This window comes from Pinus tabuliformis, chromosome 4_2, assembly GCF_031772625.1.
Source record: "Pinus tabuliformis cultivar Carrire ecotype Pingquan chromosome 4_2, CPIR1, whole genome shotgun sequence".
Taxonomy (NCBI): Eukaryota; Viridiplantae; Streptophyta; class Pinopsida; order Pinales; family Pinaceae; genus Pinus; species Pinus tabuliformis.
This window is the reverse complement of record NC_142304.1, coordinates 305,441,022-305,453,113: the sequence shown is the minus strand read 5'-3', so window position 1 is coordinate 305,453,113 and position 12,092 is coordinate 305,441,022. Positions and strand designations below refer to the sequence as shown.

The following is a 12,092-nucleotide window of genomic DNA, read 5'->3' as shown; positions in this document are numbered from 1 at the left end:
TATTCCAACCAATGCTCATAATGGTACTTGAGCCTGGACACAGTGAGGAACCTGTGGCATAAAAGTGTGCCACCATAGAGAGTTGAGGCTAGGGAATGTGTAGCAATCCAGTCATTGTGGTTGAGCAGGCGACTGCAAAAGTAAGAGAAAGGGAAAAGAAGGTGGTTAGTTGAAGGGTCTCATGGAGAAGCATGTTGGGAGTGATTCCCATGGTGAGCGTTGTTAGATTTTTACCTATCGCTAAGAGTGTGTTCTCCTTCAGTGTAGATGTACACAACAAATTCTAGTTCAATAGTCCATATAGTCTTGTTCATTGCACAACATGGAAGATTTGTGGATGATGGAGCAGTGGCAATATTAACAGTGCTCAATTTGTGTGCAGAAGATTGCAGTCATAGTGAGGGTTCATCAAAAAGGTATCTTAGGAGGCGCAATAGTTATAAACAGTGGTAGAGGCACATGCAGCTTTAGACTTGCTTTATTTAGAGGTAGTATTCATATTTAGTAGTTGTCGTTTTAAAAGGCATATATTCAACTTTAGAATGTATCTCTTCAGCTTAGAGAGAGTGTTGGCTTTTCTATTCTTGAAAGTTTTTTTTTATTTTTCACGAAGCACAGTATCTAAATTTAGAAATAGAACATAGCTGTTAGTAGTTTCCAGATTTAGTCGGAGAACATATTTCAAACAGGAAAATTGCTCTAATCTAAAACTCTCCCACGCAAATTTGGGTGCTTTGTCCTAAGCAGATTTAGGGTTACGCTTACCTATTCCAAGCTGAGCATCATGCATGGGGTGTATTTATCTTTGTAATCCCTAGCTATTTTCTACTATAAAAACCTAGCAGGGTGCACCATTGGGATGGTGAGATAATAGAATAGACAGTGGTAGCTTTGAGCTAAGTTTTCTTTGTATTCATTGTTTTATGAGTAATAGAGATGTGAGTGATTGAGTACCACAAACTCTGCCCGCTGTCATAATTTTCAGAATATTGTTTTATGCAGATTTAAATAGATATTGTTTGTTGCTCTGATTTCCTTCTATAGAGTGTCTGCACTTATGAATATACACTCCAGAATTTGTGTTTGCACAATCCTACAGTTTAGATAAACATGTTTTCATTTTCAGATTCGTAGATCTAGGTTTTAGATTCATAGAAGTGCAGATCTGCTTATCATGATTTTATAATTTCAACAAGGTTGTCATTTTTCTTGATGAATGGATCTTATTTGCTAACAGTTGAAATGAGCTAGTTGCATGATTATCATATCTAAAGGGGATCTGGGCTAACAATGTGACTAAATACACAATGGAAAGACAAACCGTAGAAATTTTAAATTTGTGACTTTTATTGTAAAGTCATAAATTTCACCTGAACCTTCAGGCTTCCCAGATTTATTTCCTGTGAAATTTCAGCCTTAGGGCTGAATCTGAAATATAAATTACAACTGTATATATTTCACTTTTATCTGACCCAATTCACCAAGTAGCCAAAGAGACTAAATAATGAACAAGTACTCTGATGCAACAATGTTTCAGTGCTTAGTGCACACTTCTCAAGCATATAACAGATCTGAAAATACTTTATTACAGTAGACTATTATAGCAGTAAATCCTCCCCTTTAGCTTCTATATAATAGTTACATTCCTTCACAAAATAAGCTGGCTGTTCATGATAAATCTGCATACAAAACAGCCCTAGAACTACTCATTCACCATGAAATTATAAGCCAAATATCATATCTGTATGTGCACAATGTTTATAGTATATACAATAAAGTACACTTCATATATACAATAAATAAAGCTATAAGTGCATAACAAAAAACTTATTACAAGCAGGTACAAGATAGTCCCTCAAGTTTATCATAGCCATAGCCTCAGACTCTCCAATGCCTCTAAACCTTAGTTAGAGCATCCACCACCAATAGCAAATGCTAACCAGCAATAAAAAAGGCCTAGCAAACCATCCCATGAAGCTATCTAGCCAACCAAAAGCTCCACAACAAGCTACAATCAACACTGACAAGTCCACCTTGATTCTTCACCTAACTCATCTCACACAAGCTCTCTTCCACAGTAGCGTGTTTGTCTTCTTTAGGGTTTTCAAATCCTAGCCAGCTTGCATCACACAAGCATATGGATTAGAACTAGAAGACAACTCTAGCACTATGCTTCAAGTCTACATGTCTACCCTAGGGTTTGAGTCCTCAAACCCTAAGTCTTGAACTCTTGCATCAACACAAGCATCAAAACCTTCATGGAACGACAAGAGTACAATCAATAAGTCTTTTTCCAAGCAAAGTATCACACCAAGCTCAAGACTCATCAATTCGGCTTCTCCATGATCTTGTTGTAACCTCCAGCATCACACAAGAACAAAGCAGCAATATCATCCAAGGTGTTAGCTCATTTCTTCATGTCTTCTCTAGGGTTGGAACCCTAGCACTACCTCCTCTTGTTTCACAAGATCCATGACTTCTACGAGACAAACCATCAACTCCTCATGTGCTATGTTCTCATCTAGTGTTTTCTTGTATAGCACAAACCCTAGTATCATCTTGCATTTCACAAGAGAAAACTCTTCAAGAACATCCAAGCGCTCTCTCTCTTCTTGATGTCTTCTCCTAGGATTTACATCACAAGCCCCATGTTTTTCTCCCAACCAAACTTCTCCAAGACAATTACAAAGATAGAATAAAGAATACATCAACAATATGTAATGACAAAGGCTCTCTCTCTTGCCTTTATATAGAATAAGGGAGAGGGAGGCCAACATAAAACATAGACTTAAGTCCATAAAATTGAGTAACCAACGAGGAAACCCCACATGGAGTGCTATCAATACAATGATGACAAGTGACATGCTAGGGCTTTACAAAACCCCAAGGTTGTGTGCCCTCCAAGCATGGTCCTCCTTGAACTCAACACCCCTCCTGCAAGATGGTTCAATTTCCCATAACTTGTTAGCCCAATGCTACCTCTTCCATGGTGGTTAGTTGTCCAAATACCCTTATGCAAGGCATCCCTCCTCTAGATGTGTGTCACATGTCCTCTTGTGCCTAATGTTCCTCAACATGTGTGCCAAAGTGGTTACTATGCTCCAATGCTTCTCCGCAACATATTTGTCCGAGTACACAACCAACCTCCATGAAGTATGCTACTAAAACCAAGCATCCTCAAGTCAAGTGTCACATGGTCCCCATGCTCTTAAATCTAAGAGCCTAGCATTCCTCCTCGTAGGTAGGTGTTTCTCCTAATCAAGCAACTAACTTCCCCCAATGTGTGCACCCAATGGGTTAGTCATTATGCTAATTAGGGCAATAGACTCCTAAGTGCGTGCAACATACTGCCACTCTAACCAAGGTCAAGCATCCACCCAATGTGAAATTTCCACGAATGCACCAACTGGATATTATTTCCTAACTGATTAGCAGTTTATTTGTTTACGTCAAATAGCAAATAATTCATTGATGCATTCTTCACAAATAAAATATGTCTTGAAGATAAAATTCAGGAACTGAGAAATAGATGCACACACATAAAAATCGACACAATTATTTTGGATTGAAAAGTCCCAGGGGAAACCCTGAAAGGAAAGTCGGTGCAGCAGAGGAGGGTTTATTTTATGATTATGGAGCATATTTGGAGAGTACAATAATCTGGATGCCTATCTAGCAATCTTCCAACAAATAATTCGGCCAAAATAATCTAGAGATCAAAGTCTCCTCTGCCAAACAACTCGACCTCCTTTGGTCTGCTCGCACCCCTTTCTGGCTACTCGCATTATAGCTAGAATGCACATGGTGGTCCTAGAATGACACACATTGCCTACAAATTGGCTCCAAGTGAGTCGTCCCACCTCCCTTTGCCACTGGAAGTGACTTGCTCTACCTCTCGGGTGATCTTCTGGTCTTAGACAACTGAAACGGCCCCTTTCTGGCAACTCACACTGGAGTTTCTGGCTGCACGGCCTCTCTACAGATGAATTTCGGCCTCCCTTTTCCTACTACTTTGCCACTGGAAAATTGTTGGGAAACTTTTCGAAATTCTCCTCACAAATTATATGTTGCTCCCTCGAACTATGATGCTCTTCCTCTGGTTCGAATTCTTCTCTTGCTAAATCACTGCGCACTGGGAAATTCGCATTGCCTTGCTCTCATACCTGTAAACTGTGTCCTTCTCCATCCCATCGACTTGCTCTTATAATCTCTCACTGGAGCATCAATGGCCAAGATCTAATCGTGATCAATGGCTAAAATCATCTTAGACTTGATCCAAGTCATTTTTTGGAAGTCTCTAGAGCATAAGTCGATCTCCTCAATTAATTCCCTTTAATTAACCATTTTTCCTAAGTTAAACTTAGGAAATATTTAAATGATAGCTAATTAATTTAATTAAGGCGTTTCACAAGCTTATCTAGCGAAACCTTTTCTGGGTTTTGGAGATCTCGTGTTCCTTAGCCTCTTAGACACAAAACGAGACTAGAATACTTGTCTAATGCTACCATATCATCCAAAAACTAACACCCAAACTAAGCCAAGAATCTTGTTCATCAAGCATCTCCAAGGGACTAGGGAACCTATCACTCTCTTAGCTCCATGAAAACACTTTTGAAATTACCCCAAAAGCTAACACAAACTTCATGAATGTCAAGTAAAATGCCTTACAAACTGGTTGAAGATGGAGATTGCTTGTGATAGCTTACTAAAAGGATTTTCAAGGATGTATATGGCAACTTTGTTCAATGTTTCATGTTGCAGCGGGACGTCTTCATGGGGTTGTTCTTGGGAGAAGTACAAGCATGACAAGCTTGCGATGACATATGTTTTTTGTACTTATAATTTCATATATACAGTGATAAAGGAACTTTAGATGTTACATGGGTGCTTGTTGTAAGACCTCATATGGTGTACATAACCATTGAATTGTTGCTTTTGTAGTGTGTGTCTATAAGTTTGGCGACGCATGATTGTATCCTCGTTGTATATGACAAGAAGTATGTGAAGATGCCTTGTAAATTTTATTCTTCATAAGTCCTCTTAGATTAGGGGAAAGGTCTAGGTAGTTGATTTTGTGAGAGAGTAGTCTTTGACATGTACAAGACAAGAATGGCATTCACAAGAAGTACTCACTATCATGAGCGTTGGAAATAGCAACTACTTGTTGCATGGTTGTCGGATGAGTTCCGCTTCGCTATGGAGCGTGTTTGAAATAACTCCTACATATTGCTGTAGTTGTTACATGAGTTGAGACTAAGTTGTCATCTTATGTCAATTTAGTATGTACTTTATAATGGTTTAGTAAGGTTGTGTGACTGGTTAAGATGATCATGAAAAATATAGGAAATTGGCGAGAGGGAATCTTATTAGGGATGATTATGTGGAGATTCTGTATTTAAAGAGGGTCGTCTGCATGGAGTACATTGGAATATAATCATACATCGATGAAAGTGGAATTTAATCCTGTCAGGGTTTCTCCACTATAACCCGGGTGTCCCATTACTGTGTTTCTTGGTCTCTTGTGCACTTAATTGTTGGGTTAAAGCATTTTATTCTTCAAGGTTTTATGTTTCTCTTAATCATTGAACCAAAAGCACAGTACTCGTGTTTTGGTTAATCATTAGTGGAAGATATATTGATTCAAACTCAAATTGATAATTCTGGCTGAGCATTATTTTCTGCCAAGCATTTCGGCACAGAGGTGAAACCAAAAATAATTTTGATGAAGTGCTACCAGCGCTAATTTAAGTTGCCAAACTATTATTTCCGTGTTCATTGACAAAGTAACTTACACCAGAGAAATAAGTGTTTGCTGTAAACTTCCTTGGGGAGCTATGTATTTATGGGCAATTCGTTGATCCAAAAAGAGTTGCAGCAGCCCCACTACGGTGTAAAACACACCCAACAATGGAGGGACCTGATTCATTCAATTCAATATTTTTAGTACTGTTAACTAAAGGCACTTGTAGGAGCAGGAGCAGATGATGGAGAGAGAAAGAAGGAGCATTACCCAAAGGTTTGTGTAAAGTGGCCCAATGTGAATGGCGGCATTTTGATAAATTTGTAGATGAACTCGTGAATGAAGGGCGTCTAGAATAGGACCCATTACAAAACCCGCTCCAAACAATGATAAGCCAATGGCTCTCCAATTCTCTACAGGCTCCTTTGCCTTCACCTGCGTCATCTCCCTCTCCCTTGCTCTGCATTTGAAATAAAAAGCAGAGGGTCGAGGGGAGTATCTGAGGTAATGTTTTCCCAGAGTGTAGACATGGCCATTGTGGGGTCGGAGGCATGGCAGGGGCAGAGTTGACGGCAGGAGCAAGCATTGGACTTCCATTTTCATCCACATAACACAAGCAGATACTATGTCATATGCTTCAACGAGTGGGTGCATTTGGTTTCATTTTATAGTTATAGAAACCAAAGCCTTATGGTGGTTATTGAACTTACGGCCTAAACGCAAAGGACGTTCTTAAACAAAACACATGTAAAAGCCACCCAGAATTGTTTTCCAAAGTTACTGTTAGAGCACAACTTGTATGTTTGCATTTCATTCTTAAAGAGGAGATGGAGCCTGCCTTTATTTTCTTTCTTTACTCCCTTTTATTAAAATCAGTATTACTATTATTTGTGACAAGCATATTATTAAAATCAATATTATTATTATTATGTGTTAATAGCATATTATTAAAATCAATATTATTATTATTTGTTACAAGCATATGGTGTTGGAATTGTTTTATTTATATTTCATTATAGGTTTACATTTCAAAGAGATAGATAATAACTATATAGTAACAGTAGAGGCTAATAATCATGCAGAGTATGCATTGCCATGTTTTGAAAGTCATTTAAATGTATAAACAAATTATAAAATTTTGGATTTAAAATGGGCTAACTATAATTAAAAAAAAATGGAAAATATAATGAGCCATATTTAAGAATGTTTTAACTTGTTCTCCTTTACACATGTTTATAGTAAAATGGGTTAACAAGTATTACAAAATAAAAAATTTAAGTCATATTTATAGTAAAATGGGCTAACAAGAATTACAAAATAAAAAATTTAAATTCAGAAAATATAATGAGACACATTTAAGAATCTTTTAACTTGTTGTCTTTTACACATATTTTAAAAGAGTTTAGCTATCATGCCACAAGCTTTCAAAGTAAGCACTGGCTCTTGAGAAAGGACATTTACCAATTCAAATGTACAAAGATGGGGCTCAACATGAATCCATTGAAACTTATCTTTATTAATCTTATATGATGGTCTATTAGAGTGATATTAGGATAGTTCAGTATGGACGAAAAATATGGTTTATGGGAGATTTAATATTACTCTTGTGGTTTGAAGGGAACTAATTTATATTTATATTTTTGTGCTTTTAGAAGGGGTAAATAAGTGCATATAAGTGCAGATGGATTTAGTACTCCTACAATTATGTACAAAGGACTATTGGAAAGGAAGGAAGAACTAAAAAGTTGAGTTCATAATATGGACGAGCATTGCATGTATTCTAGAGAGAGTGTGTGTATTATTTTTTTTTAAATATATTTATGTCTATTAGAATACTTTGTGTTTATTGGGTCTCTTTACTTGTTAGATATTTATGTCTATTAGAATACTTTGTGTTTATTGGGTCTCTTTACTTGTTAGATGGAGTGTTTTTCCCAAGTAAAAATCATAATTTTCATTATACAAAATATTGAAAATTATATGTTGTAGATGTTGCAAAAGGAGCATATCTCAAAATTGGTGGCCATATTTACTACTATAGTTCCAAAATAACAATGATTGTATGCATATAGGTAGTTGTAAACAAAACTAGATGAAACATATAAATATGTACAAAACCATGAGATCTAATATTCAGCAAAAATAAGCAAAAAGTGGTCCAACTATGAGTTGAGTAGGATCATATTGGATCTACATCCTGTATCTATTGATCAATGAAAGCCCTGTGAAAGTATTGATAATAGTCCCGTCCCAATTGTTCGTGTATCATCCAAGTGCCAAAATGTTGTTGCGCAGCTTCTTTGGATAAACTGTCAGAAATTTGATTCCTTTCCGTGTAGATATGATGACATATCACAGAGTCAAATTGTGATTTTAAAATAATTACTTCCTCCAATAGATTCCTAAGTGTGTGCATGTGACAATTTGATTGTTGATTGTGGGATGGAGGGTTATTCTCCCCACCCAAGTTACTATTTTCATAAATGACATGTTAACCATTTCAATGCACTTTCTACTTAATTTTTTACACTAATTATTTTAAAACTAAATTATGTATTGTAGTGATTATTTATACTCATAGTTACATCCATAAGGGTTTTGTGAGAAACATGACTACACGAAGTCATATGTGAGGTCTTAAGTCTCAATGTTTAATACAAGCAAGAAAAATACCCCTCATTAGAGGTAGTTAACATATAATGTATCCTGGACATTGTAAAAAAAGGCATCAAACTCTAGAGCATAGTTGTGGTAGGAGATAAGTCCATTCAAAAGTAAATATGCTTGAGTTAATGAAACTTCCTAGAAGCTACAGTGTTTATATGAAAGTCTCATTCATTATGCAACTCAAAAGTTGCGTGTATACATCATAAACCTCCATATCTATTCATTGTGAAGCAAAGAGGAGCTAATAAAAGAAACAAAACTATATAGTTATAGAAGTTATTATTGAAGAAGTCCAATATAAATGACAATTTCATAACGTTTGTTTGTTTTTTTTTGTTTTTTTTGTTTTTGTTTTTTTGTTTTTTTGTTTTGTTTTGTTTTGTTTTTTGTTTGTTTGTTTGTTTTTTTTTTTTTTTTAAACATGGTTGATTACTTTTGTATTATAAAACGAACAAAAGAAGGACTAAGTCCTATTACATTCCGAAAGCAAATGGTCTTTACTAGAGGTACAAAATGGGAACGCAGTCCCTACCTCATCTTGTGAGACCTTGTTTCTAAAGAACTGAAAATTTAAAAAAACATATTGTCTGACAAACTGCCCAAGCAGCAAACAAAATTTACATAGCATTGATGGATGGATGCATGATGTTCACCAAAATTGGTTCACTGACTCCTCTAGTTGTTGTCCCTTTTTCTTACTGTATCTGGAGGAAGTTTCACCTTGTTGGCTTTGATTCAGAGAGTTGATGTAGTCTACTGCATCCTCCAGATGCTTACATTTGTCCTTCAGCTCTTCAATCTCTGCTCTTTGCTTCTCAATTTCAATTTGTTTATAGTTGTTTATACTCTTCATCTCTGAACGAAGATCTTTGAGAGTTTGTATAAATCGACCTATCATGAATCTATTGGCATGGCACATTGCACAACTCTCGTTCTTTTCCACTTTTTCTAAGGGGTTGCAAGACATCTTTGTTGGGTTGTCCACTATATTACTCTTTGGATCTCTATTCTTTGACTGAGAGCTTCTGTGCTTTTTGTTTTGATGGCCTTCTAGTTGTTTGCTTTGATCTCTCTTCTTATCTTTTGTAGTGTTCCTTTTAGGATGCCAGTGAGACTGCTTCCTCTTACTGATGCTGAGAACTTTGGGGATCTGCTTCTGAGTAATGGGAAAATGTAGAGTAATAGGCTGAGGGCTTAAAGACTGAATTTTACAGGTGGATGAATTGCTAAGGGGGCTGGCGAAGTCCGGGAGAACCAACAAGAAATTCAAAGATGTGGTTTCTCTGTTTTTTTGCAAATGTCCAAGAGCGTAGCTATGAAGGCTGGGTAATGCTAGAGCTGGAACAATAAGTTCACACTGAAAGTGGGAACAATGGCCAGGAGTTCTATTCGGATGGGACTGACTCTGTTCAGGATGGTATAGATCAGGGAGTTGAGAAGATAGAATTCTAAGTGGAGTGAAATGCGATGAGGTATGATTTTCTATTCTGCTGGCGATGGGATACAGAAACAGAGCCTCTGTTAATAGGGGCCTGTAGACTCTTAACACAACGACTACCCTGCAGTTAATATCAGCTTGCAAAACAGAGCAATTTCTACAGTGATTATTTCCTCTGATAATATCAGCAACTCGCTTACCTCTGCTCAGGTCCTATGTAGTGAGGTTGGTCCTTAGATTGCTGACCACTCTTAGCACGCCTCCTGCCTGATCCTTTGGTTCGAAGCACTCTTTTTTACTAGCTGTTCGTTGCTCATTAACGCATATTTCCCAGTGTTTTCTCTGATATTGGTGGTTCCTATGCTTATGGTTCCTTTTATAGACATGTCTGAGAATGTTGGGCTTATGACTCTGCTCAGCCTTCACGAGATTATCCCCCAAACTTCCATGCTTGCCCGATTCCCTATTCAGATCAGTGTGATCACTGCATTGACTGATATGACCTTTAACTGTTGTGTTCTGCTCATGGGGACGATTTCTGGTCTGGTACCATTCACGACGCGACCTTTTCTTCATTATGAAGATTTTCTTCATTGCACGAGAAGGATTGACTGTGATTTTGCTGCCTGTTATGTGCAGGTGTATCTCCTGCTGCTTGATCCTATTATGATTTCTTGCTTCTGTTGATTTGATGTGATAAGCTCTACTTTGAGCCTCAGACCAGTCCTCCTGTGGGGACGAGTTATGGGATAGCTTCTTCATAGATATTTTGGTTTTCTTTCACCATTCCAGCTCGCCGATCCACTGCCTTGTTGGCCAGTGAGTCAGCCTCCTTATTTTGAGTTCTAAGGACATGTTTAAAAACAACTTTCCCCATATTCTTTGTGTTGTCCAAAATTTGTTGTCTTATTTTATTTAAGGTTACATTTTTGAAATCTCTCCCTGCTTCCATCGCTGCTATAATAATTGCCGAGTCACCAATTATTATAGGGTCTTTTATCTAAATTTTTTTTAGGATCTTGGTACCTATTAACAAATTGTATGCCTCTGCCCTGTTATTTGTCATTGTTCCTAGACCCCATTCATATGTTGTTATTGTCTCGCCTTTCGGATCCAGGATTAATCCACCTGCCCCTGCTCTTCCTGGATTGTTCTTTGAAGCTCCATCGAAGAATAGAATGTGTTTTCTTTGATCTTTAATCCATTCCTCCATTTCCATGTCGTTCCAACGAAGCTTCCAGTCTCTGATTTTTCCTCCTACCTTATTTAGATTTTGGCTCCTCGATGAGCCTTCAATGAGGACTTTGTTGTACCAATCCTTTTCTTCTTGCTGCAGTCTATTTTGATCTATACTTGATGCTCCATTTACACTTATCATTTCCAAAACTTGTCCCCAAGTCTTCGCTAGAATGGTCCCTATACTTGGCTTTTGGCCTTTGAAGATACACTTATTCCTGGCTAGCCATAGATGCCAGCAAAGAGTAGAGGGTAGGCATTTCCAAATTTGACTTATGACTATTTTTTTTCTTTGCATAAGGGTAGCTTTGAGCCCAATTTTTGTTTAGAGTTGTCAGCTGCTCTATTGTCTCAATGTTCAATTCTAATGGACTGATAATTTTCTTCCAGCATTGTCTTGCAATAATGCAATTCAAGAATAAGTGTTGAATGCTTTCTTCTTCCCTTTGGCACATGACGCATATGGAGGGGCCTTGGAAACCTTTTTTCTTTAAATTTTCCACCATAAGAATCTTGCCTTTTAGTAAAGTCCATGCAAAAAAAAATATTTTGGGTAGGCATTCATTCTTCCATACTGTTGTCCATAAGTTCCATTTGTCATAATTGTTGTGTTTTTGTAGGAAGTTATAGCTTGATTTTATTGTAAATTTTCCTCCATTTGGATCCCCAATATAATTATCTTGGCTCTCTTTATTTATGGGAGCTGCTCCTACTAATAGGAGCTTCAATTCTTCCCACTGACTTTTCAGTCTGTCTGGGAGTTTCTGCACTCTCCAAGCTATCCAACTATTTTGTTCCCATTCAGATATGGAATATAAAGAAATACCTTTCTCCTCCGTCCATTCTTTCAATCCTCTTAAATTTTTCTGATGGTTCAAAGGGGATGCTCCCATGATTCTGTCATCCCATATAGAGATAGATTTCCCATTCCCCGGATTTTTGGAAATTTGGTCTCTAATTTGTGGAATAATTTTTTTGATAAGTTTCCAAACTTGAGTACAAGGCCGGTCT

General features: G+C 37.2%; 1 protein-coding gene across 1 annotated transcript in view; it reads right to left on the bottom strand.

Moving 5' to 3' along the window:
- Nucleotides 1-6,422, bottom strand: part of LOC149169197 (insulin-induced protein) — a 46,857-nt gene extending 40,435 nt beyond the window's left edge. Inside the window, exons 1-2 of the mRNA XM_089427034.1 lie at nucleotides 6,011-6,422; nucleotides 5,793-5,917 (exon numbers count right to left, since the gene is read on the bottom strand). Coding sequence (XP_089283160.1) covers nucleotides 5,793-5,917; nucleotides 6,011-6,394 — 509 coding nt within the window. The 5' untranslated portion in view covers nucleotides 6,395-6,422. The remainder of the gene's footprint in view (nucleotides 1-5,792; nucleotides 5,918-6,010) is intronic.
- Nucleotides 6,423-12,092: the final 5,670 nt, after the last annotated feature.